This window comes from Lichenostomus cassidix, chromosome 2 (assembly GCF_008360975.1).
Source record: "Lichenostomus cassidix isolate B80296 chromosome 2, HeHo_3.0, whole genome shotgun sequence".
NCBI lineage: Eukaryota > Metazoa > Chordata > Aves > Passeriformes > Meliphagidae > Lichenostomus > Lichenostomus cassidix.
In genome coordinates this window covers 141034131-141060329 of record NC_139482.1, presented here as the reverse complement: position 1 = coordinate 141060329, position 26199 = coordinate 141034131, and the positions used below count along the sequence as shown (strand labels likewise).

Here is a 26199-nt window from a genome sequence, read left to right as displayed (position 1 = left end):
TGTGGCAAGGTGAATATTGCTTTTCATATGTTTTTCTTCTGTTTTTTAAAACAGACAAGAAGCTTAGTGCTTTTATGAGAGGAAGACTGAAGAATCTGGAATTCCTGGTGCTCAGGCACTGACCTTCCCTTTCCTGTTATTTTATTTAAGGGAATTTTTGTTGTCTGGTTTTCAAACATCTACCTGTCTCACTCTCAGCCAGTGCTTACACTCACCTGAGCAGCTGCTTTGCCTTAGATGCTCACAAAATTATCTCTGTTGCTCCAGTTCTCTGACCCTTTATCTCTATAACTAGAGCAGCCAGAGGCAATGAGAATTGTGTAACCATCTCCCCACTTCCCAAGTGCTTGGGACAGGTCTGGTAACTTTGACAGTATGTCTTATGGGACACACAGAATAAATCTCTATTAGATTAGGGCACTTATAAATAAACTGGCTGCTTGCTACAGGAAAAAATGAAAAAGTCTTTTTTTTGTTACTGGATGAGGGAAGCAAAGCACACAAATATTCTGGCTAACATTAACCTATAAGACAAAATATGAAAAATAAATATCTTTATTTTACAAATTATCTCAAGCCATGTAATGAAACTTAAACTACTGCTAGATTGAAAGCCAGCAATCTAAAACCAGCATGCCATCTACAATCTACTGGTGTACAGAATTATCCTGCACAGATGGGGCTCAAAGAGTAGTCGTATGGCCAGGTGATAAAGAACTAAAAGTAATGTTTTTTATAGCAGAACGGCATCTGTGATAACCCACAACCATCCTCAGACACTGTGCAACTTGGCGGCAGATTCACTGCTAAGATGTAAAACACATGACAAGCACGTAGTGACATCAAAAGGAGTGCAATGTAATGGTGTTCAGATGTCTCCCCTCAAGCCCACACAAAAGCTGCTCTGAGGGCTGCTGTAGCTCAGAACTCTCAATGATTCCCTTTTGATAAGCCTGTTGTTATCAAATCCAAGGAGTCTTATGAGCAGCACCTCCTGACTTTGTTCCTTTGCGAACGGAAGAGCATGAAGGCTTCTTCTGTTGCCTGAAAGACGTGTGAAGGTTCAGGTTTTAAACCTCAAATCCTGTTTTTACTTCAGAAGTTGATTGCACAAGCGGACAGTGAATGAGTGTCTCCGTTTCCCTTGCGGTCAGAGAAGATCCTATTCATACTGAGTTTACAAGCAAACACTTCCTTTGGTAAGCTTCCCATGCGATTCAGTTCATGTGCGTGCTTTCAGGCTCTGTCTTTGGGTCTGGACTAACATCAGAACAGGCAAGAGAGGCAGGCTCTCTTCTCAGCCCACCACAGCCTTTCTGCAGTGCTTTGGAATGATGAAACACACTGTATTTTCTGCACACTGCTGCAGTCCTGTCAAGTCACTGATTATTCATGCATCAAGAGCACATACTTGGGTACCTACTGGATGATGTATACCCATCCCAGAATTTTACTTGCTTAACAATCAATCTAATGTTTTTGCTCTTTATAGTTACTGGCTGGGAGCCTAGAATCTGCTGGCACCTACACACGGGATTCTCCTCTGAGCATTCTGTGACCACATCGGGTGTTTGAAATATTATGTATTAACAGTAAATACTTTATGACCAGCAAGTAAATTATTATTTATGGAAGGCTTGGAGTTTGCAGTCAGTACTAGTCTGTACCTGTGGTGAGGAGCCATCAGCTTAAGGCTTTGGCTGTAGTAACTGAAAGGAAGACCTGTCCTTGGGATATTCTAACATTTTTCACTCCAGGAAGCCCTTTTGTAGGTGCATCTTCTTCACTGTATAACAAAGCACTATCCATTATAAAAATGTTTAGTTAATGGACACAGCAGGATCCATACATGAAGATTTTTAGGAAAGGTGAAGACAGATTCACTTGAAATGGCAGTGAAACTGAAGTTGTACAGTGAATTCTAAGCTAGTTCTGGCCACAATACTAGAGCTATTCTTCAGAAAAACGTCATGAGGTACTTGTGACCACAGGTAGGTAAGACCTTTGTCATCAGCCACTCATGAGGAAACATGAGTATCCAAGAGGACATTGTCTAAAATAAGGCAGTGTGTTGGCCTTGGCTGTTGAGTCATCAGTATCACTTCCTGCAGCCCCTGCTTTTGCTCTGGGTATTTCTCAAGGGAGCACTGATTTAGCCTAGTCTTTCTGATTCTTCTAGAATGAATAAGATCACAGCTCCAGAGCAGTAATGATGAATATGTCCTTGATTCAGAGGAATGTACACTCCTTCTAGCACAAGTGTGCTAAATCTTCCATGAGATGCCTGCCTGATTAGTTTTTATCTTTATTCATCATGGCTCCACTGATTTGAAAACTTCAGAGTCTCTAGTTGTAAAATGGAGAATTCACAGGAAGAATCTGCTCAAGTGGGAGAGCGAGCTGTGCTAATGGCTTGTGCCTCAGGGTACCACTGAAAGCTGTTGTATGTGGATTTCTCTTGCCTTTCTTTAATTCAGTATTTGTCTAGATGTTTATTTAATCACTTAAAATACTATGTGGAACTTCTCTGGCAGGGCAGATTCTCAGCAGTTTTCAGTGACAGATCCTTCTCAGCTACACGGAGGTTTGCTGCATTTGTAAAGCACACCTTACAGGAAAAGAAAAAAACCACCTGACCTCTGAATTTCTTTTTTTTAAATATCATTGCAAAATTTCTGACGTCAGACAATGAGACACAAATTACCTTGTGAACTGTTAACATATGCCTGTTTACATATGATATCTTATAGCCAAAGCAGATTAAGATTTGAAGGTTTAACTGCTGTTGAGTTTCCACTTCTGTGAATCATACAGATCATACAGCTTATTCATCACAGGCACTTATTTTTATTCTTTAACTCTTTCAAGCTACTTCTCTCCAGAGCAGTGTTTAGGGGGAACACAGGACACATGGGAGTGGAGAGATCACAACAGCATAACAAGCCCCAGACTTTGCAAATGAAAGAGCAAAGGGCTGCCATTAACTGCAGCCACCCCAGTGAATCAGTAGTGGTTTGTAACTTACACCAGGTGAACTGACAGGCACAGAAGCCTTCCCCAGTTACCACTGGGAAGTCTGTCCTTCCACCTAGTTAAGTGCCAGCTGCAATGGATGCTGATGGATAACCCTGGAATCTTTCAATTTAAGGAGGAAAATTACTTGTGAGAACCAACAAGAAAAAAACAGCTATAAAAAAATCAACTCTCAAGTTCCAGGTTCAAAGAAAAAAAAGAAATCATTCATCATACTAGGATTCCTTGGATGGTATTATAGTTTAAATTCAGAAATGCCAAACATTTTAGTGAGAACTTCACTAATTTCAGCAAACACAGGCAGTTTACTCTAGCACTTGAATCTCTGTGATGCATCTCTGATTCTAATGGGACTCAAGCACTCTCACCAGCAACCCTGACACAAGTGCCTGAGTATTTCTCTTTTCCGGGATAAGATGGCCATGACCACATTTGAAAAGAGGAATCTCTGCTGATAGAAGAAAGAAACCTACCTCTATTTAAATATACATGCCTCTTCCCCTCAGATGTGATGGCTGTTAAAGCTAAGCAGGTGAGTGCTGCCAAAAATCAGTCCATTTCTTTCAGCTGAAACCAAGAAGGATTTCAGAACTTTGGCTGCACTGCACTTGCTGTTCAGTTTCTGTGATTCACTGATACTGCCTGGCTCAGGCTGGCAAAGGAGAGAAGGAGATTATGTATTTTGAGGCAGGAATATGAACATCCAAAAATACCTTTCCTCTTAGAGTGGCAATAAGTGACTGTTTGACTGTTTGTTCTTTTCATTTAAAGTGTTGCTTCAGATTTGTTTGTTTTTTTCTCCCAGCTGCATCATCTTAAGCAAGCAGCTCACCGTAGTACCTGTGGATTGGCTAACTCAGGCTGAGTGCAGCACTGTGATGGGTCAAGCCTCTCTTTTTCACGTAGGACAAGGTGTAGCCAACACAGCAATCTCCCTCAGAGCATTACTCACTGGAACATGAGGGCAACGAACCATATCAGGAACTGCAGCAATCTAAGGCTCTACTGGTACAAATGCCACAGGTGCAAACCAAACCTGCTGCCACCAGTTTGTTGGTAGGAATTAATCTGGGTATAATTTACCTGTAATATTATGTGTTATTGGAAGGCACACTCAAGCAACCCAGACACCTACACAAACTAAATTTGAGGTGCAACACTTGTGGCCATGGAAAATATATGTACATCTTTGCATCTGAAGACTTGGGAGGCTGGTTATCACTAGGGATTGAATTAGATCCAAGAGGACAGTGTTAGTGCACCTCTGCCAGAAACTACAGAGCTAGTTTAACCAATGCAAGTTTCTGTTTCTGGCTGTTCTTCTTATAAATGGCTCAAGAATAAATTTAACCACAAACTTAGAGATGAAAAAAAAGGACATTCTTTCCCCCCCCACCTTTTTTTTTTTTTAATGCTACTGTTAACATCCTCCCTTGTGGTATTTAACTGAACCAGTAATCGACCTTAAAAACCATAGTTTGAGACCTGATGTGTCTTACAAGGGACCTGATTTTACACACACAAATACAAACAACTACATACTGCTCAACCACCCCCCAGTCTCTTTCAGCTGTTTCAGCTGGGCTTCCATGGCAGAAGCACCCACGCTCACTGCCGAGTTGTGAAAAGATGGACCTCGGGGTTAGACCACATAATGAAAATTACCCAGCCAACTCACATGAAGTGTTTTGAACACAAAAGCCCAGTGCAAGTAATAATGGTTCAGTTCTCTTTTTCAGCTGTGAAATCAGCTTGCAGATTAATATTCTTCAATTACAAAATAACAGTTTTCAGCTTGAAGTGGTTTGTACTCTTAAGTGCAATTTGGGTTAATAATGGTCTATGAAAGGAGAGCTGTTAGCATACAGTAACCCAGAGAGAAAACCTTAGCATATGGGAACCTCAGCTACATTTTACATGAAATGTCAGATTGTAAATTCAGAAAAATTACACAAGAAAATACCATCTAGCCCACTAAGGATCCCAAAGCTCAAAGAAACCTGTATTTTCTGCTTACATATGCCAAGAGATAATTGCCATCTGACTGCCAAGGCAGCTCCTTTTACCTATGGCTGTTTCTAAATCAGGTATATAATGCCTTATCTACTAGATGTGTTCAGATCAATTTAGCCAATAAATAGTGCCACAGAGGTTAAGTTATTTTCTGGATCTGTGCCCAAAAGCATAGATATCTGAAGCTGGTATAAAATGAGATTAACTACTTTTCAGTCCAAGGCATATGGTTACAATATATTTGTACTATCTACTAGTTAGTTATTATTTATTTTTGGGATATTTTAGTTATTGGAATACCTCTGTAAATAACTGTAGTCTTCTAGCCTACAGTATTAAGGTAAAGCCTTCTGGGATTCTCAAATGCAAAAAGCTTGAATTAAATGCTTCTAAATTTCAAAAGAAAAGCCTAGGTTAGGGCAGAGAGTTCAAAAATTATAACAAGGCCAAGATCCTCAAAGCTGAGTGGTTGTTTTCTGTGTCCACAAACAAGGTGTAAGCGTGCAATACTTTCTGAAAATTCATCTCTGAGTTTTGTGTTAAAACATGGGCATGGTCCCAAGCACTGAAAGTCCTTGGTCACAGTGCCCTACTCAAAGTATTCCCAGGAGTTACAGAGACAGCAACAGAACTATCTGCAATACAGAACAAAGCACTCGCTATTACATGCTGGCAGAATCTGCATCTCTAATATGCTGAAGAAACTAGCACACTGACAAGGAAGTTTAAATGCCACAAAACATGCTTTATTTATCAAATGCAAGCCTTTAAAAATTAAGGAAGGTAGAAAAAACCCAAACAAGTTAAACTGGAATTCCTTATATTCCTGAGTTCAAAAAATTCTTTCAGTTACAGCATAGACCTTCAACTTCACCTATAAATTAAACATTTAACAATGATTTACCTACAAATGAAATACTTAGCACTTAACAAATAACAATCAGTTACGCAACCTATGTAGAATCAGCAACTTATCTCACAAGACCTCTAATAACAAATTTTCTTTGTGGCAGTAGCATATCCAGCTCACGTGTCCAGTGTTGACCAGCTTTGTTTATTCTGACTGTCAATCACTCTTTTAAGTGCTTCATCTGGCACAAGATCTGATCCTTTTACATCAACATGGCTACAGCCCATTTTAGGGCATCTGTTAAAAAGAAAAGAGAGACTCCATTAAATTGGAATAATTGTATTTGTCAGAGATAGGCTTTTGCATAACATCTGTTAGCATTATTTTTTAATCTGGGATTCATTCTTTGTCAGTTCCTTGTTACCTAGGAAGGAAGGAAGGAAGGAAGGAAGGAAGGAAGGAGCACAGTGAGAGATGAAGCCTTTCACGTGTAGATCACTCTCTTGCTTCATGCACATAAGCTGCCTGCATCAGCAATGATATCAGCCCTGTATGGACACTTTTCTGTGTTGCTTTCTCTCTTAGCAGTACTCTATGGACTGCAGGTAAATACCTCTTACCTTACTAATCTGCCGTGGAGAAGTTTAATCTTCACTGGCAGATAAACAGGGAAATTATTTTCTAGGGAAACAGATAAAAGGGAATGAGTCTTACAAAGACTCAGTGCTCACTGAATCAGTGGACTATCTAGTTGGTGTAAAAATCAACCTGACCTTTTATGAGCTGTGAAAGCTTAGAAAGGAGAAATGGGGTCAAATTAACAGCCTCTAGATGATAATGAAATGCAAAATGTCTTACAACTACTTGAAACAGCCAGATAAAGACGGGAGGGTGAAAGATATCCAGGGACCCAAGGTCATTTTCCTTTGGCAGTGGCCCAAACATGCACAGATGGTACCTGTAGTCAGAAGTAACACTTTTCCTGAATTTTTCCTCTCTTAGGACTAACTTTTGTCTGAGGTGCTGAACTTATTTACACTCAGTACTCAGAACTTTTACTCCAGATTTGTACACAGCTTACTGTGTTTGTCATAGATCAGTCATTTAATTGCTCTGTGCCTCAGTTTTCCCATTTATCACCTTAATACAGCAATAGCTTGCCAGATTAATGAATAACAAGTGCTCAGAAAGCTTCCCACATTTCCTGTAAGCATAAAGTATTAGTATGTCCTTCCAGGCAGTGGAAAATACTGAGCAAACCAAGAGACGTAAGAGTTGCCTCAAGGAGTGTGTGACAAGTCTATCAGCACAGAGCTGTTTGTACGTCAGCTGAAGGGCTGGCAGGCAGGCACTGCACTGCCAAGGGCACTGAAGGGATCCATGGATTCACACTGGGAAGTACTTGTGAGGAAACAGCCACTCTGTGTCTCCAGAGTGAGCAACAGCTCTGATTCCACAGTGAGGATCCTGTAGCCATGCGCTGCTCTGCCAGGACACCTGCTCCGCAAGAATATTCCTGGCAGGAGCACAGCCCAGCAACACCACGAGAAAGGGACACTCAAATGGGGAACTTGTTGCATCAGCTGGCCTGTCTTCCCACCACAGCAGATGATAGGTTTTCAAAAGTAACTGCATTTTCATGAGAAAGCTGAAAATTACAGTAGGTTGGTCTGACTGGGCAGAGAAAACCAAGGAGTCCTTCTTAATTTAGTTACAGTGAAGCTGTGGCATTGCTGTGTGTGTGCTTTTCTAGCACACTAGAAAAACTGCTGTAAAAATTGTAAGGCTGCAAGGTAAAAGCTCAATGTTAAGAACTGCCAGTGTTCAGACTGCACAAGTAACTTCAGTTTGGGTATAAGGTAGCTTTTAAAGCTAGGTGTTGTATAGCTGATAATTTTTTTTTTAACTCAAGTTTCTCTAGTCTTCCATTTTTTAAAAGGTAAAATTAAATCCAATCATGTGACCCTATTTGTTTTTCAGTAGTGTTGAAACCTTTGATCCACTACAATTTCTCCGAAATTGACATTCTTCTGATGGATTTAACAACACAGAGAAATATTTAGATATTAACATCCTAAATTCAGTTCTGTATCACAGAAGGTGTTCTTGTCATGGTTTTGGGCTGTTGAGCACATGCTTTTTAGCCTCTCCCTATCTTCCAGAACACTCACTTTACTCCAGCTTGTGAGCTATTTCCCAACTCCTGTTAATTTGTCCAGCCAAATTTCTGTCCATCTGTCTTGCTGGTTTTGTTGTTATTCCCAGAATACTGTACCCATTCCACATTTTTCCCTAGACTTCATAATACAAGCAAGGTACTTTCATCTTGTTCTTCTAGCTTTCTTGACGCTGAGCTAGTGGCTGTGAATCCCAGCTGATGCTTGGTTTTATAGCAGTGCTTTCCTGTAGCAGGGAAGGAGCATGGAATAAAAACTCCTGCTCCACCTTTGTAACCCCCATGGAGGACTGTGTAGAGCCTAACAGAAATGCCAGAGCAATGGATGGAGGAAATAAGCTGTCTGTGGCATTATCTTTGGGGAAATCAGGTTGCTGGTCCCTGACAGACCTTCCTGAGCAATCTGCACATTTATTGAGAAGTCCACAAGTGGTAAGTTTCCATGAAGTCATCAACCCCAGAGCATGACGCTCTAGCATAAATGGTGTAAAAACAAATGTGAAATAAATGATGAAATTATATGTCCTCTCAACTTGCCCCTAAAGTGTTAATATTCAAGCCTCTTTTCTTTTTCTTGTTTTTCTTTTTTTTTTCTTAAAATTATTCAGGTTTTCAAAGTTACTGGGGAGAATTTGAGGTTTAAAAATTCAACTTTACATCTTTTCATTCAAAAAAATATGTCTCATGTGGAAAAGTAATGGACTGCTTTAGTGGTACAAGGAATAAATTATTTAACTGCATCACGGTAGGGACTTCACTGCACTGTCTGATCATTCTTAAATTCTCTTCTACCTAAAATGTTGTGGTTTCATACTTCTCACTTTAACACTCAGTTGTTTTGATATTTCGCAGCTGTATTGGAATATAATTGCAAAAGGAGGTGCACAGAGGAAATTTTTTTTTTTACATTACCTTCAAGGCTTGCTACATAAGCAGTGGGAACAAAATCAGCAACTAAATTTTATGAAACTGAGGTCTCTCTTTGTTGGTCATAGCTCTATGAAATCTCTTTACTTCTGTTGTGCAGCTACAAGTAGCTGTAACTTCCCCACACAATTCCTGAGTATTTCCTTACACATTGTTTTCATTAAAAAAAAAAGCTCCTTCACGTGTCCAGTACTAATGAGGAGACTGTGAGTTGGGCAGACACTGAGGTTTTACTTCCTGCAGCTTTGCCAATCCAAATACATTTCCTAGAACAAGTGGAGTAAAATTCCACTTACACAGCAAAGCAAATAGCTTTTCCACACATTCTTTTTAGCTTACCGGACTTTTTTCTTTTTCTGCTTTTGAGTTTGGATCATTTCTAGAATGGCATCTTCTTCATAACTGTGTCCACAGACTTTGTTTCGCACTGGCCTCTTCATTGTCATCTGTAATCAGTAAGGTTTGATTTACAGGAATGGATAATGCCCATGAAAATGCTTCTTCTGAGATTTTACGTGCAGCGGCAGGAAGTGTGTTTGCCATTCACACATGGCATTCCAGTCAAACTGTGGGATGAGGTCCTGCATGGTAAACTGCATTCCTACTTACGTAGGGGTTTTTCCCAAGCAATATTTCTCTTCTCTGATAATGCTTAAGAGTTATTCTATTTTGTTATTAAATATATTGTTGTTTAGCATGTACTGCAGATTTGTAATAAACAAACCAATGAAGAACATGAAATAACTATTTCCCCATCAATTATTGTAGCAGCAATAGCATACCTGTGTAATGGGACAAATAAAGTTCATCTGACTCCGAGTCACAGCTATGTCTTCATCGATTTGTTCAATGGTGTCATTACCATGATCTGATTTATGACAAAGGAGAATTGAAAAAAAAATTATTTAGTATTTAGAATTGATTCCCAATACGTACAATAAGCTAATAAAATCCAACATTTGCCAAGCACTATCTCACAGTGATATCTAAAATGCCACAGCATAGTTCTGCACCACCACATGAACAAAACGCTGCAAAAAATACTGTACTATAATGTCTTTTAGAAAATGTGGATTTTTTTATTGTAACCCCTTTGTATGTATGTGTGTTGTGTGTGTGTGTGTGTGTGTGTGGCTATTTTCAGCCAATGATAGAGAGAAGGGCTGGGAGGGACAGCAGGCCGACCTGAAGATATGCAAAACCTTCGGTATTTATTATGCAAGTTCACCAAAACCCAGTAACACACAGATGAGCCCCCAGAACCTAACAAAGGATGAGGTGGAGCAGATCTGGCAGTCCTACCCTCAATAAAAGTTTGTGTTTGACTGTCATAAATGGGCTTGCTGTATAGCCTGTATATACCGTATACACTTTAAAAGGAATATGTATTGTTTATCATAATGAATAATTTATAAAGTCATGCTACTCTATTTTGATAAGACTATTATTAGTGAAAAACAAAAGTCAAAAAGTGTTACAGACAATAGAAATGTTATTGAAGTAACCTTAAGGAGGAGGAGCAGAATGAAATACTGACAATTCCCTGAAAACACCCCACGGTCCAATGCCAGGGAATGAAGGGCAGACAAATGAGAATAAATCCACCTAGAGCTGGAGGAGGTGCAGGTCCTCACCTTTACCAGAAGAAGAAAGCAAGGTATAAGCAACTCTGTGCACCCAGGGGCACACCATCTAGTGTTCCATGCAGAAATTAATTAAACAGAGTAGAAAGCTGAGACACAGGCACGGCTAAGGAAGAGATAAATAAATAAATAAATAAATAAATAAATAAATAAATATATACACACACATACACAGAGATATATAGCTAAGTGTAGCCTTAATACAATGCATACATGTTGTTTTATCTTCTAGCTCTTCTCTCTTATTGTAAATCTAGGCTTTTAGTTGAATGCATTTGTTTATCTTTGAATCCTATCTGGTTACATCAGCAAAATTAACACCTGCCGTAGCTTTCCATTCCTTTGGGGTAGTTCTGCAATGCCTTTGCAGCAGGGCCCTGGGGTGCAGTCCTCAAGGTGTCCCAAGCAAAGAGAACATTTTTCTCTCTAGCTGCAGCAGCTGCACTCCAAGGCAGGAGTCAGAAACACAAGTGAACACAGTTTAGAATTACTTCATTATTTGCCTTCTGCAGCACCTCAGCCTGGGCTCCTTGTGCTGCTGTTGCACACTATCAGCCAATCTTTGCATCCCTGGTATTTAGTCTTCCACATCTATTAAGGACCAGTGTTTCCTAACTTTTGGTCAGTCCTGCATGCCTGTGTGATACCATCACCTTCCGGATGATACCAGCAGCCATCAGCCATGGAGCAACCAAAACCTCTCCCACCCAGCCTAGGCTGAGCTCGCTGCCCTGTGAGCTAACACAGCTCTGCCTGGGGGGCTCTGGGCACTGATGTTGCAGCCATTGCTCCACCACAGCCCCTCTGGGTATCCCAGGCCTAGTTCTGTGTCTTCCCTTCCTCCTAAACAGAGCTTGCCCTTCTTTCCATTTCAATATTGAATTTCAATATTGAATCCAATCATTCAGGAATGTTTCTGACCCAGGTGCTCTAACCCCAGATACTGGGGTTGGAACTAGATGACCTTTAAGGTCCCTTCCAACCCAAACCATCTTATGATTCTACTCCTGTGAATACCATGGGAATACTCAGACAATCATCAAGGAGATTTCTGTGTTTGCTACTAAGGTCTCATTCTATCAACAGGGTCTGGATGTTGGGGAAAAGGAGCTCAAATGTCCAATCTGAATCATAATTTCAAGGCTTTAATCTCCAAGAATATTAACATACCTTCATCAGATACTGACCACCTAACAAAGGCAAACATTTGCAAATCAGAATGGAAAAGTGGACACAATTTCACTGTGAATACCAAAAATGCAATTATATGGACACCACAAATACACTTGTGTCAGTCACCAGTTTTCAGAAAATAAATCTGTCACATATTACTCTTAGATTGCTCATATATATGGCTTATTCTATCATAAGCACATAGTATTTGAAGAAAGTACAACTTTTGGAGGAAAAAAGGGTTTTTTTAATGAAGTTTTTGAAATAGCAATGGGTGAAGTCCCACTAAGAAAGCAAGGTTAAGCAATATTGGACTTATTGGTAGATGCCAGCTTTGGCATGGGCTGTTTTACTTAAATATTATTGTGATTCTTTTACTATAAGTAATGTCAAAAAGAACAAGAGATCCAGAATGTCCTTAAATTCACATATCTGCAAATTTTGACATACTGCAGCTCTAATCTTTCCTGTGGAAAAAAAATCACATTTTTCTATTTTGTACTTTTGTTTCAACCCATGAATTTGGCATGTCATTCCAGTGTGACAGGGCATCATATCAATGACAGAAAAAAGCATCAGTAATTGCAAGATCTAGGACAGGGGATTGCTTACAAAAGATTATTCTTTTTTTTTAAATCAATATGTAGGTGCCAAGGAAGGTGGGTGAAGTTTTAAAATGGGGGGGCTTGTGCCTCTGACTTTACTTCTAGAGCCCAACACTGTAAGTTAGGCATGTATGTGGCTTTTTCTGGAAGAGTATTCACCTGTGCAGCACCTTGTGACTGCTAAAGAGTCACCACTTCCCTCCTCACTTGTGTGTATGCTTACTTAGGTACGAGCACAAGAATTTAGGAGGCTATGGTGAAGCATCCAGGTTCAAAAATATGAGCTCAAGCTTGGGTACTGGTGCTTCAGCTTCCTCTGAAGGCCTCAGGTCTCTAAATTATGTGAGCGAAATCACAGGCTGGGGTAACTTTTTCCCATGCTGGCTTTGGAGGTGATTCAGATGCCTCATGTTTAATGGTTGAAATTTCATGAGTTAAGACCTACTCCTTGTAGGTTGGGTATATTAATCTTCCTGGACTCAAACTGTCCTCTTCCTGCAAGCTTATCTTAAACACTTCAGGTTGCACTTCATTTGCAATGATTTGCTATACAGTATCAGAGTGGGGCTCTGGCTTCAAGAGGAGATCACAGCACAAATGAATCATTATTTAAAATATTTCCTTTTCTTAAGCAGCTAATATTTTTAAAAACAAATATGCAAGACTGGGATGATGCAACTAATACCTCAAGCATGTCAATAGCAAATTAGCATAAATCAGATAAACCACCCACAGATTTGTTGTTATTGCTTGAAGTTCTACATTACAGGAGAAGAAAGGAAAATAAATTTTTTCAGTGACAGTAAATTTTGCAGAGATTACACAAGATTTGCACAAACATCCTAAACTGGTCAGTAAGATGCACTAAACTGCAGATCTATATCTGTAGACTCATATTTGAAGATGTTTTTATTAAAGCCAAAGGGATTTTTTTACCAAATGAAATGTATAAAACTTTTGAGGATCAAAATTGCAGGTCTGTCTATATTAGAAAGAAATAAAAACACTGGATCATACATATTTCAGCTAAGTCAGGTTATATTTTTATAAAATTGAGTTTTCCTTGCAAATTAAAACCAGACTCAGAAAACACTAAGTTATTGTTCCCGAAATTCAGATGTTGCCTTAAGTAACAGAAGTGCATACATTTATTTTGGTAGTCAGAGAGATCACATTTTAAGTGCCTTAACAGTTTCTAGCTTTCCATTCCAGCCAACTGAAACATGTTATGAGTATTAGTAACACATTTTCCATCTGGATATCTCAGCATGTTTACAGCTGTTGTAATAAAACTGCATTCTTATAAAGGTATCTATTTTTGGTAACACATCATAATGACTTTTGCAACTGCCAACTGTTTTTTTACTTATTCCATTTTAATTAAAACCTGGTATTAATTTATATCTCTATCACTTTCATCTCTTGATAATACTGTGACTAACATGCCTTAGCTCAGTTTTTACGCACTCTGCTGAGAGAGAGTGAGAACTTTTAAGCCAACTTTTAAAAACAGGAAAACCATAGTGCAGAGACATTAACTGCTGGTTTGTGAATTATATTAAGCATAGATAGTATACATGTTACAAATGTATATGTGAATGATGGAGTTCCTCTCCATTGCCATTGTTACTTCTATGACCAAGAGACTGCTGTCTGCTCATTGCTCCCAGTATCAGCAATGCCTCTCCCCAGTTTCTGTTTCTCTAACCTGGCCCTCAGTGAGTACATGTTGCAATGTAAACTGGATTGATTTCTTTCCTTTTGTGCTGGGCTGTTCTGCCTTCTCACCTGCCACCGTCAGACACTAATCCTGGGAATCAAAGGGTAACGTTAAGCATGTGGGATTGAGTCTTTGTGAGCCTGAGCCACCAGACAGACGAGGTCTTGGCTCCCAAGAGGGTCTATTGTACTGCTGACTCCATAGAAATAACAGCAACTCATCCAGGCTGGGAAAAATCCTATCTCTGAGAGCTCCAAGAAAAACATGAATGTTCTGAGGGCAAGTTGGATGCCAAGTGTTCCTGCCAGCAGGGCACAGAAAATAATGAAAGGTGGGGGAGGTGAAGGACATCATCACATCCAGAGCTGTGCCCTAAGAGTCAGAAGGCATTCTGGGGTGAGGAAGGGCCAAGGCCAAGTCTAAGGGAAGGACCTGACACTGCTGAGACCACCATGGGTAATGCTTGGAAGTGGGTCAGCATGCCCATCACTGCTCTGAATTCGGGTCAGCCTTCAGTCCAGAGAAGCAGACCAGAACAACTGTCCAGTGTCCTTCCCGAGGGATGGATCTGCAGTAAGTGCTGTAGGAGGAGTGAAAGAAGAGGGGAAGTACAGAGTAATACCTTCCTGGCAAACTCTCCCAGTCTCTAGCAATTTGTGGCCAAGGACTTCCTGAGTCAGAGGTAGTATCTTCATACTTAATAAGCCTTGGAGTTTTCCTTCAATGAATTTGTCTAAACTTGGAGAGGGGAATTTCAGCCTGGACCTTTCAGCTTGATTAGAGACAGTTATCTTTGCTAGAAAGGTTAGCAACAGTTTAATTTTCCTTGAAAATTACCGCAGAGGCTGCAGGTTACAGTTTAATTTGATTTTTAAGAGGGAAAATAAGGTGTGCAAGCTACAGCTGCAGTCAAACAGTTCAAAGGCTTTCTGCTTTTTGCCAGAGGCATGCGATAGTTAAATTTGCCAACCAAGCCAAACTAGGCTTTGCATTGAAGTGCATTACAATTTGATTACTGGCTGGTGTTGCAATACAAAGTTGATCTAAGGAAGGTGGCCTCTAACACATTGCTCCAGATTGCAATTGCAAATTTACTTGCTCCTGCCCAGGCCAAGCAACTTGCTGGTAATTTAGTGGCAAGTGCTTTGTATATACTCTGTTTGACAGGTACTTGTGTAAAAAGCACATAGATGTGCATTTGGTCAATCCAAAATAAAATGCCAACCCTGTAAATATAAGCCATTCTTATTTTCCTGGAGTGTGAAATACAAATTAGATGAATGAATTAGCAAATTGTTAGTTCCTTTACGTAATAGTGGGGAAGGAAAGGATAGTGTCTTGCACTAAGCAGCAATCCTCTAAAAACTCCTTTAATGCCATCAAATTCATAGCACTTGTATATTTTACAGTATTTTGTCCCACTAAGCTACAGGTCTTTTAAAATACACTATTCTAAATGGAAATACTGTTCCCATTTTACCCTTTCACTACTGGATAGAGCTGCTTGATGCCAGTTTTCCGGAACAGCCTTAAAATGAAGAGAAACTGTGATTTGATGGAAATGTTATTACTTAGAGAAATAACAACTCTTACAGAAATGTAAGTGAAGGAGATTGAAAGATGCAGGTAGATACAACTTGCTCTTTAATATATTAATAACAAAATGTGACTACAAATCCTAGGGGGAAAAACCCAACAAAAACTCCTGCAAAATCTTAAACTCACACACTGCTCAAAGTGACAAGAGATCAACTTTGCCTTTAGATTTCGGGAAATTCAGACTACTGTGCAGTGGAAGCTGTGTCTCTAGAAGAGAAAGGATATCTTTGATTATAAGTCACACAACTCAAACAATTTGGTAGACAAACACAGAGGCAGCTTTGCTGCTCCCTCTGTTATTGCAAAGGAACATGAGAAATCCAAACTTCAAAGTCCTTGGATGATATTTTAAACTGCAGTTTCCTCATTGCTGCTGCCTGGATTCGACCTGAAGAAGCTGCTGGGGGAGATGAAGATTACCTAAAAAGATGTCATGAAGGCTCATCAGTAAGCTCAGAGGAGCTACTATTTCTGGCAAATCTAAGGGGGCCATATTCTTCCATCTTAACTACCATCACCCATGGTGTGTACATGTGCACTTAAGAAGCAAGTCAAGCACCAAAGACTTGCTGAAAATAAACCAAACTGATAAACAGACTGCTTAAATGACCAGGAAACTCTAGGTCTCCATGAAAGCATGCCAGGCATATGACAATGGAGCACAAGTATTAAGGATGCCACAGTATGAGCAAAGCAAGATGAACACTGAATTATCTTATGAGAAAAAAATTCATCAGAGACAAGCTACTAAATTGCAAATATATGTAAAGAACATTTTTATTACTTGGGCTTTCTCCTGCTCTTCAGAAGAAAAAAGGCTAAGTAATCACTGTTTCATGCAGTATAATGTATAAAGGCAATTGCCATGCTTAGAGAGCATCATTTCATGTATCAGAGATGAGAAGAATATCACACGCATTTAAAAAATGAAGAAATTCACTCCAGGCACATGAAAGAAAAAGTTGCAAAAGATGCAACCAGGAAGAAAAAAAAAGCCTACCATTTCATTAGAAGATGAACCACTTTCCATTACTAACATTGTGGTCAGAATCTGGAATGTCACTGATGCAATGCTAACCATCAAATGACATGAACATGTAGGGCTTGCCTACACAGGGAAGTTGTTGCAAAATAAGCGAGGGTGTGAATGCAGAATGCATTAACTACTTGGCACTAACTCAGTGTGTGGACACTCCTGTTCTGCACTAGGAGTGCCTTTTGGCTGTTTAGCCTAATCCACTTCCACACTGGACTTGAGGAAGGCACTGTTAATGCTGGGCTGGAGTAATGAGAGGAGAGCTGTTGGTATTGACAGTGGAGTGGAACCACATCCCTTTGTGCACAAGTCCCTAGCAGTCCCTCGATGGTCTATTCTGTAAATCTGACTCATATTGTCTCAGAAAAATCCACACCAAGTAGTCTCTACAACCAGGAATCTTGTCTATGATATCTCTGAACAAAAGGTAACATCACGTACCTTGTAATCCCTGTGGCTGGGAGTCAGTTTGCCTATGTCAGTATGTCATTTGTGAATTCTTGTAGAAATTCACTTCTGAAAAGGTGAACTGGTGACAGATTTTCAGGTGGAACAAGCTTCTGCTAGAATATGTTCCTGAACAGAACTATTCTAGGGTAACTGAAGGATGGAAAACAAAAAAAGCAGTGAAGGGGCAAGCAGACCAGGTAGCAGTGGTTCCTTGCAGTCCATCCAACAGGCTGCTATGGAACCAGCGAGCAGAAAACCCCCCAGCTACCCTAAATGATCATACCCCTAGATGATTATCATTCAGATTGCTATTTCAAGCTGTCTCTTCACATTCTCCTCACAAGACTTGTGACAAAGACTTCACTGTTTTCCTATTCTGAACAGCTCTCTGAAAACACCTTAAAAACACCTTAGAATAATGTGCCCTGGTGCCAGGAGACTTGTAAACACAGACACATGGAGTTTGTCATGTGGTGGGGCACAGATAGGAATGTTTATGAAGGATATGGTTAGAGTGCTGAAGCTCTAATCCCTGAACACTAACCTGTTCATTCTGTGATTGGCAAGAATGACACCGACTCAGCAGCTCTGAAACTGCAAAGAAAGCACAAGAAAGAACAATCTGTCACCTTTGAGAATGGGCAGGTTTATAGTATAGAAAACCAGATCCACTACCCCTTTCACCCAAAGGAAGGTGGGGAGACAGATGTGCTTCTCTTTACCACGAGAAGACTGATATATAATACTGCTCTTGCATAAGACAAGAGTACAAATAAGAAAATGTGAAAAAAAAATGGTGGGAACATAATACGCTTTTTTCCACTCCTGACATGTCGAAGCACTTGAAAGAAACTTTTAGGTGATATATTTTATTTTAAAATTACTATTAATAAAGACAGCATTTGCAATTCTGTTCTTAGTGTTGCATTTCAACACTTCACAGTGCTTTCTAAAATTCTTACCTACTTCCAAAATGAATTTAACTTATTTAAAAATGTAACATCAAGTGAATATAATTCAATGTTCTGTGAAGCACTATATATATCCACATAACCTTTCAAGCTTTATTATTAGGATATATAAAGAGAAGTTGTGTTCATCGCCCTAGCTTTTTAATAGAGGTTGGTTTTTTTTTTCTGTGTTTTGCATATAAACTTTATCATTCCACTTATTCTGAATTCTGCAGCTTTGCATTGCCTGGAATGCCTCTGGGATGGCCTGTCACTGCTCCAGACACTGGCTGGGGACTTGCTTGGGGCTGCATCTCCTGCTCTGCTCCTGCCTTGGTCACCAGCCCTCTGCCCCAACAACATCCTTAGAAGAGGAATTTTCCTAAAGCAACAAATCCTTTGCAGAAGTACTAACACCCAATTCATTCTTCTTTTGGACACAAATCACTGTAGAAAGAGCTCAGTTATACTACTGTGACCATTTCATTGATGGAAAACTGAGGCACAGGGCAGGAATACATCCAGAACCACTGTGTGCTAGACCATTGTCTTTCCCATTAGACCACACTGCCTCACCCCTGAGTAACTAAGAGTAACTAAGTGTAAGAACAATTTCCAAACACATTCTTAGTGAATGCATCAGTTCCACACTAAAAGCAAAAAATACAACACAGAAAAAAACAGTATCTCCTAGTAATTGCACAATATCTAGTTGTTTATTCTGAGAACACTTGCAATGGAGAACACATGATCATTTTCTAGTAAGTCATATTTATAAAATAATATTTTTTTTGCTAAGCTACATGAGAACAGGAAAAAAAATACAAGTAATTAATATTAAAAAGAAAATAAAACTGAATTGTTGTTTAGGTTTTTTTTTTAAAGATGGATTTACAGATCTGTGATTGCTCAATCATAAAACTGCATGGTTTTAATTTAGATTAAAGCAGGGTGACATATTGCATGTGCGTGTATGACGACATCCTGCATGAACTATGTTGTGCACACTGAGCAGATCTGCACTGGAATAATGCTCAGTAAACTGTTCCCTAAAAGAAACAAAAAATGTTCCTAATTGCAATATATAGGACATCCTCCAAAACAAAGTCACAGTGGGCTTGTGCAGCCAAACATAATGTTCTCATTGGTTAGGAAGAGCTGAACAGTGATTTTTCTCAGCCTGTTCTGTGATGTAAGATTAGGCTTCTTGAGTGGCAGTCAGTAGAAAAAATCTAATGCTAGAGCCCTGAGCTATAAATACTCACGGATTATAACTGCAGAAGCCTAGTAGCTTCTGAAGGTAATTAGTAGATAATTTTAAGTCTGATTGATATTTATTTTAAATATCTTTCTGCAGATTCTCATTTGCCAGGAGTTTAACTGACAGAGTGCATCTTCCAAAATGCTACACGCATCAGAAAACTATTATCATTCTATTGCTGTCATTTATGTCACAAAACATGCACTTCTGACTTCACCTTGACATTCTGCATGGTGAAGACAACAGGCAATCTGGAAATTACTCTGCTTTAAGATAGACATGCTGGGATGACTGAGGGGCTTAACTAAGGTCAAACACTAGGCAGCCTTTTAAACCCTCAAGATCTCTCTGTGTCTACACTTTCTCCTCCAGATCAGGTTTAATAGGGGAGTGAATTGGGATAGAGAAAGGACTTGAACAGCCTCAGCACAGATGTACACAGCAGCAGAAACAAGAATAGCAGAGCAGGACAAGCAGAACAAGGGAAGCTAATGTTGAATTGATGGGACAGCAGTTGCAGTGTCACTGGTGCTTTGTAATAGGGATAACAAGCACAGAGCTAAATCACAGGGCATCCTGCACAGTCTTCATCTTTCTAGCAAAGGAGTTAACGCTACACTCATTATTTTAGTCTTATAGTTATTACCAGAATGAAATAACATTATAGTTTTCCCCTTAAGAACTATTAACTTCCCTTGCACTCTCTGGTTGGTATATAAGCCCCTGTAGAAACATATATAATTCCTACATGTATGCTGAGGAAGATCGAGGGTTTGTATCTCAAAATAAACATTTTAATATAAGTGAAACAATCAAACTGTTAATTACAGAAGGAAACCAAAACTGAATACAAATGAGCTACCCTAAGGAGTCACCTTTTTGTCAGCACTTCTTTCACATCAGAAATCAAGCACAGCCTTACAACTCAGAATTTAGGTTAGTGTTACTGGGACTCTGGTTCGTACAGGTAATTTAAAAGTCCTCCTTCTCAACACATTTGATACAGCTTGTAAAAATATGGGGGAATTGGGTTCAGTAACTGGAAGGAATGGAAAACTTTTAAGGACTAAGTCTATATATAAAGGGGGATTGGAAGAAAGTTGGAGAGAGACTTTTTACCACGGCCTGTAGCAACAGGACAAGGAGCAGTGCTTTTAAACTAAAAGAGGATAGATTAGATTGGGTGCAAGGAAGGCATTCTTTACTATGACTGAGGTGAGACACTGGAACAGAGAAGCTGTGGACACCCCATACCTGAAAGTGTTGGACAGGTCTTTGAGCAGCCTGATTTTGCAGAAGATGTTCATGGGTGAGGGGTTGGAACTAGATGATCTCTAAAGGTCTCTTAAACCCAAATCATCTTCAGTATTTTCCTGATTTCAAGCTTTTATTAGCAGATACCAGCCCTGGCACATAACAGCTCTTTAAAATCAGATACCACCTTGGCATGGCATGCATGCCAATACTAGAACATGCAACACAATTTAGGACACTATTTTTTAGATCAAGAAAATGAAAAGTACTTTTAGTAAAGGCCACAAAGGAAGTCTATCCTTTAAAAAATGAAACAATAGAAAATGCTCGTCACAGACAAATAGCACAGTTAAGCTCTCCCCATGACAAAATATGTTCAGCCTTAACTGAAAAACTGCTGAGATCATACACTTCCTAGAGGTGACCTGCTAATTTTTTCATTGCAGAGCTGATCAAGGTACAACATCCCATTTCACATAAAGGAAAATATCTAAAGTATCAAAAGGACTTTTCAGAGGGCACATACTTGAATGATAACAACTGTTTCTAGCCAGGGAGTGAAGGGGAATCTGGAAAACAGGAGCAAGCACATGCTGGTTTTGTAAACAGAGGAAATGATCACTTCCAAACTTTCAGCTGCTTGAGGTGCTGGCCACCTGTATATGACAAACCTAGCAGGGAAGAGTCACCGTGTTAGTGACACCCACAGGTATGTGGAAAGGGCAGTCATTTAGCAGTAAGCAGAGTTCCTTGGGAAGTGACAGTCTTTGCAATCACGCATTCCTGGGTTACTACATTTGGCCTCTGGCTTGTACAGCACAGAGCTTGAAACCAGGAGCTCGATTATCACTGACAATGCTGATCTGGAATTTCAGGAATGGGTTGTAGTGGGTCCCAGGAAGCAAACAGCACTTATGAAGCGAAGAAGCACTCTATGCCTTTGCCAACAGAGAATGTTATGTTGTTCTGAGATGTTGCAAGAGCATGAAAGCAGTGTGGGAAAAGTGCAGACAGAGCTGGTGCAGTAGGAACTACAAACAGAATCACATTAACCAGGGAGGCAGGAAAATGTATGGAAATTCACACTACTCAGTGCCTGAAAATTTTCTTCAGCAAATTATTGAACAATTGGACTGTAAGCAAGGATAACAAGGTAGTAGGAGGCTGTCAATAAGTTTCTTGACAAATCAAATCACACTGAACTGATCTAACCAGCTGCTCTGATAGATTAACTGTCCCTGCTGGATGAGAGAAGTCAGCTAACCTACATATCCTGATCTTAAATACAGCTTTTGGTGTTTTCCACATGACATCCTACCAAGTAAACTAAACAAATTAGTATAGATCTTCACGTAGATCCAAGAAACAGCACAATAATTAGGCTTTCTTCTGATTAGTTTATTTGCTAAAACAGAACACTGCTGTAACAATCATTACAGTGATGCCTAAAAACCATACTAGAGATTAAACAAGATTGTACAAGACACTATGCACATTCATGAAAAGACAATTCTGGCATTGCAGAGCTACAGTCTAAACAATCAGGATAGATGAGGGAAATATTTCACCAGCACTGTCAGAGATGGGAAACTGAGGCAGAAAAAGATTAAGAGCCTGATTTTCAAATGAGCTCAGCATATTTCTTGCTGAGCTTGCTTGAAATTCTGGCCATAATCAACATCATGGAAATCACTAGATACTGAGCTCCTTTGAAAATCAAACTTCAATATGAAAATTTGGCCCTAGAGGTCTTTTGAAAATCAACATCAAGAGGCTTACCCAAGGTCACCCAGGAAGTCAGTGGCAGGGCTGGGAACTGAACTCACATCTTCTGACTCCCACTCTGGTGCATAACTAATGTCGCCCTGTGTTCTTGGTTTAATTAGCTATGGAGAGATCTCAAACCAGAGAATGCTTTTGAAATGAAAGAAAACCCTTGCAAGTGCATTCAGTTCCCTTTCAGAAGCATCAGCACAATGGGCTTCCAGCAACTCACAAGCAGTAGGGATTTCTAGCTTCTTTAGCAAGTTTTTGTTTTCCTCAGAGAGCCTACATCATTTGTTGTTTACTTTTCATATATAAAGGAATTCAATGGCACACATTTTTTCTCTAATATATTTTTTTTGAATTGCAGTATGCCTCTGCCCCATACAAATATTTTTTCAGTGACAAATCAGGATAGAAAAAGGAAGCCTGCAGAGTGCAAAGGCTCCTAAGGATTAGTAGACAACCTCTGGGGCAAGGAGTGGAGACTTATGCTATTGCTTATTATTACTACATTTTTCCCTAGGTAGAGAGAGTTGTTTGAAGTGGTTTCCTTGCTAATGCAGTGGCAGAACAAACTATTTACTTTGCATGTATATGTGGTTGCTTCAGTACCTCTCCTGCTGTTCCTCTGGAACACCTAAGATGCACTGCAGCAGTCCACAAGTTCTTTCTGGAACATCGAGGTTCTCCATATTTTCCATGGCTTTGGCATTACCCATAGGTCTCTAAGCATCTTCCCTGACACGACTTTGCTGCAGAGCTACTGCAGCCATCTCATGAACAATGAAATATATAAAATTATAGCAAAAGTAGAAAACAAGCCAAGTCTGTAACAGCTTATTATAGTCCAACACATTTAGCTAAATCCTATATGTGGAATTATTTTGTCAAAGACAGAATAACAGGTTAGTATTTCTGCTCTTATTTTTTCATCGAAAGCTTCAGCCTACTTCTCTGTAAAAGGTATAGAGGCTGATCTGTCAGAAGAGCTCTTCAAAAGGAGGAGCAGGTCATTTTCTCAACTCTCTGACCTTGATACGCTCTCCATGATCACAGGTGACTCTGCATTCACTGATAAAAGCCAATTAATTTTGCCCAGCTTTTCTCAGACAGAAACCTACTTGGTGGATAGAAATGGAAACTGTGGCTCATGCTGATGGCTGGAGATTTCATAAAAGAGAAGCTGCTGGGTTCATTATTCCCAGATTTCTGTCAAAAGAAGAAAAATGTGTTTCTTCTTTCTGACTTTGTCTTCTTGTATGCCTTAAGTGCTATTTTCAAATCTGCTGTCTCCTTTGGGACATGTTTCACTTCGGTTCAGAACAGAATCTTACTTCTCTGTCAAAATCACCTTCTACTTTCCTTCTTCATAATTTTCACTGCTACAAGTTTACGTGTCCAGCTGCAAAGTTGTGCAAGTTTAAAAACAACTTTATCTAGAAAAGCCAACAAACACTTCACTAAAGACAAAGCAATAGTTATGGGAAGCAAACAGATGGTGGAGTGAGAGTGATTGTGTACAAGCAACATGTTTGTTTCTACAGATTAGCTAGGCATACAGCTTTTACTTACGGAGCAATTTTAGTTTCTTTTCATCAGTAAAAGGATATTATTAGGGTTAGTTTAGCGCTGGTTTGGGGATTACTAGTGTTTCTACAATGGAAGTCATTGAAGGGGGAGTTTGAGGGAAGGCAAATTTATTTTACAGGGCTTCCTTCCTGCTGGAGAGTGTTTCTCATGAAGGGGTGGCACAAGAAAAAGCAAAGGGACACTCTGGAATAAACAAGTGAAGCTGAGAACCAAGGCTTGCAGTGCTGCCCCAGCAGAGGCGAAGTGGGTGATTCCATGGAGCACCAGCACAGCTGGGTGCAGCAGCAATCAGAAGATCCTTGCAGGCAAAGTGCTCCCAGAGCCTGCTCCTGCAAGAGGCCTATCTGTCAGGTTCTTTTTTTGCCATCTTATCCGTCTCTTGTTTCACTCCACACCCTCCTCTCCTTGTATGGCTTTCTCATTGTCTCCTCTCACTTATCGTGGATGGCGAACATTCTGGGAGAGGGAAAACATCTTTATATAGCAAACAGGCAGTGCTGTAATGGCACTACACACAGAATTAATAATAACTCGTGCAGCATATAAAGTGAAACTTCTCAAATAAGATCAGTTGTCTAGAAGAGGGCTTCTCTTCAGTTAATGGAAAATATTACTGAAAATCTTGGTGTTTAAGGTTAAATTGCGTGCTTAAACAAACCACGACCACTGCTAAACACACAGGTTGCGCCTTCTGGAATGCCGATTGAGCAGGTTTAGGTGGGATCATCCAAAACCTTCACAAGCTGATGAATCTGAACAATTAAGCTCTCTCTCATTACAGGTCTCCAAAGCACATTAATCAGGTCTCCACCAGAGTAAAGTTCACTCTGGAGACAGGAATACATCTTTGACTAATTGGTTGTTTTGACTGGCTGGATTTGGTAAACTGAGGCTGCATTTGAGATATTGGTACTGACCATATACACTGTTATATACTGCCATATAAGTTATGCATTCTGGTGTCTGCATACTGACACAGCAATAGATCTAAGAATGTACATTACTTTATCCCTTTTCACTTTTGACAAGTGTGGATTTCTAAGGACCTTATGAATTACTTTGTACTCCTCCAAGAGAATCACAAATGCAGTGGGTTCTTTTCGTTTTGGTTTAGTTTTGAACTAGGGAATTTGACTTTATATTGCAATCCTGACTATAAAGTGAGCTCCACAAGGGCAGTACCAGCAATCTTGTCAATTGCGTTTCACAGTCATCTTGAAGTTCCTAAATTTGCTGAAGGATGTAAATCCCTCTTTACATATACTGCTGTCATGGCCAACATCTTGAGAAAAATTTTTTTCTAGACTGTTGATCATACAAAATTTAGAATTTAAGTAATACTTAGACAAAGCATATACATGCATGAAAAATCAAATACAATTACAAATATCAAATAATACAATGCTTTTGAAGATGTGGGGGAAATTTTATTTGAAAGAATATAATTAGAACCCTGTTCACACTGATCTAAAACCCTGAAAAAGGGTAAAAAAACTGGTACAAACCTGTCGCATTTGCACCACCCTACTCCACTCTCACTTTAATCCTGTAAACATGTCTGGCATAGGTAGCCACAGGCATCTTTTCTCATATGCAACATCATAAAGATCTAGTTATTGGATGTTTGAAGGTTTAAAGTGGGTTAAGGATTATACTATTGTAAAAGCAAGTCTCTAACTGAAATCTTAAGTTAGCAGTACAACATCACAAACTTCGTTCCAAAAGTAATTAACTATATTGAGATAATATATATAGCTATATTGAGATAATACACAGCTTTTTAATGCTATATGTAATTTTTTTTAATAGAGTACTTAACAGTATTAGAAAGTTATATTCAAATATGATTGGAAATGATGGAAACTCTCTTATCAGAGGCCAACAGAAGATTTAATCCACTGAGCACTATTTGTCATTAGTGCACAAGCAGATGGGTGAAAATGCAGAGACTTATTAACACTTAAGAAATTAGGAAACCTTATAATCAAAACATTATTTTACAAATTGATTTAAATACAGAAGAGGAATATGTTCAGGCAGGTCTTCTATTTCAGACATTTTATTTCCCTTTGAAACTTCAGAAAAAGAAGAGCAAAAGAAGACCACAGACATGTCAATGGTTGAATGGGTGGGTCGGTCTTCCTGGGAAATG

At 39.5% G+C, this 26199-nt stretch overlaps 1 protein-coding gene across 2 annotated transcripts in view; it reads right to left on the bottom strand.

Moving 5' to 3' along the window:
- Nucleotides 1–5770: 5770 nt before the first annotated feature.
- The window catches only part of NSMCE2 (NSE2 SUMO ligase component of SMC5/6 complex), a 129457-nt gene continuing 109028 nt past the window's right edge, over nucleotides 5771–26199 (bottom strand). The window contains exons 5-7 of one of the 2 annotated variants that reach the window (XM_085053560.1): nucleotides 9782–9867; nucleotides 9339–9445; nucleotides 5771–6193 (exon numbers count right to left, since the gene is read on the bottom strand). In XM_085053560.1, coding sequence (XP_084909686.1) covers nucleotides 6073–6193; nucleotides 9339–9445; nucleotides 9782–9867 — 314 coding nt within the window. In that variant the 3' untranslated portion in view covers nucleotides 5771–6072. Of the gene's footprint in view, nucleotides 6194–9338; nucleotides 9446–9781; nucleotides 9868–17769; nucleotides 17820–26199 lie in introns of those variants that run through there. The other variant, XM_085053561.1, reaches the window with a different exon arrangement.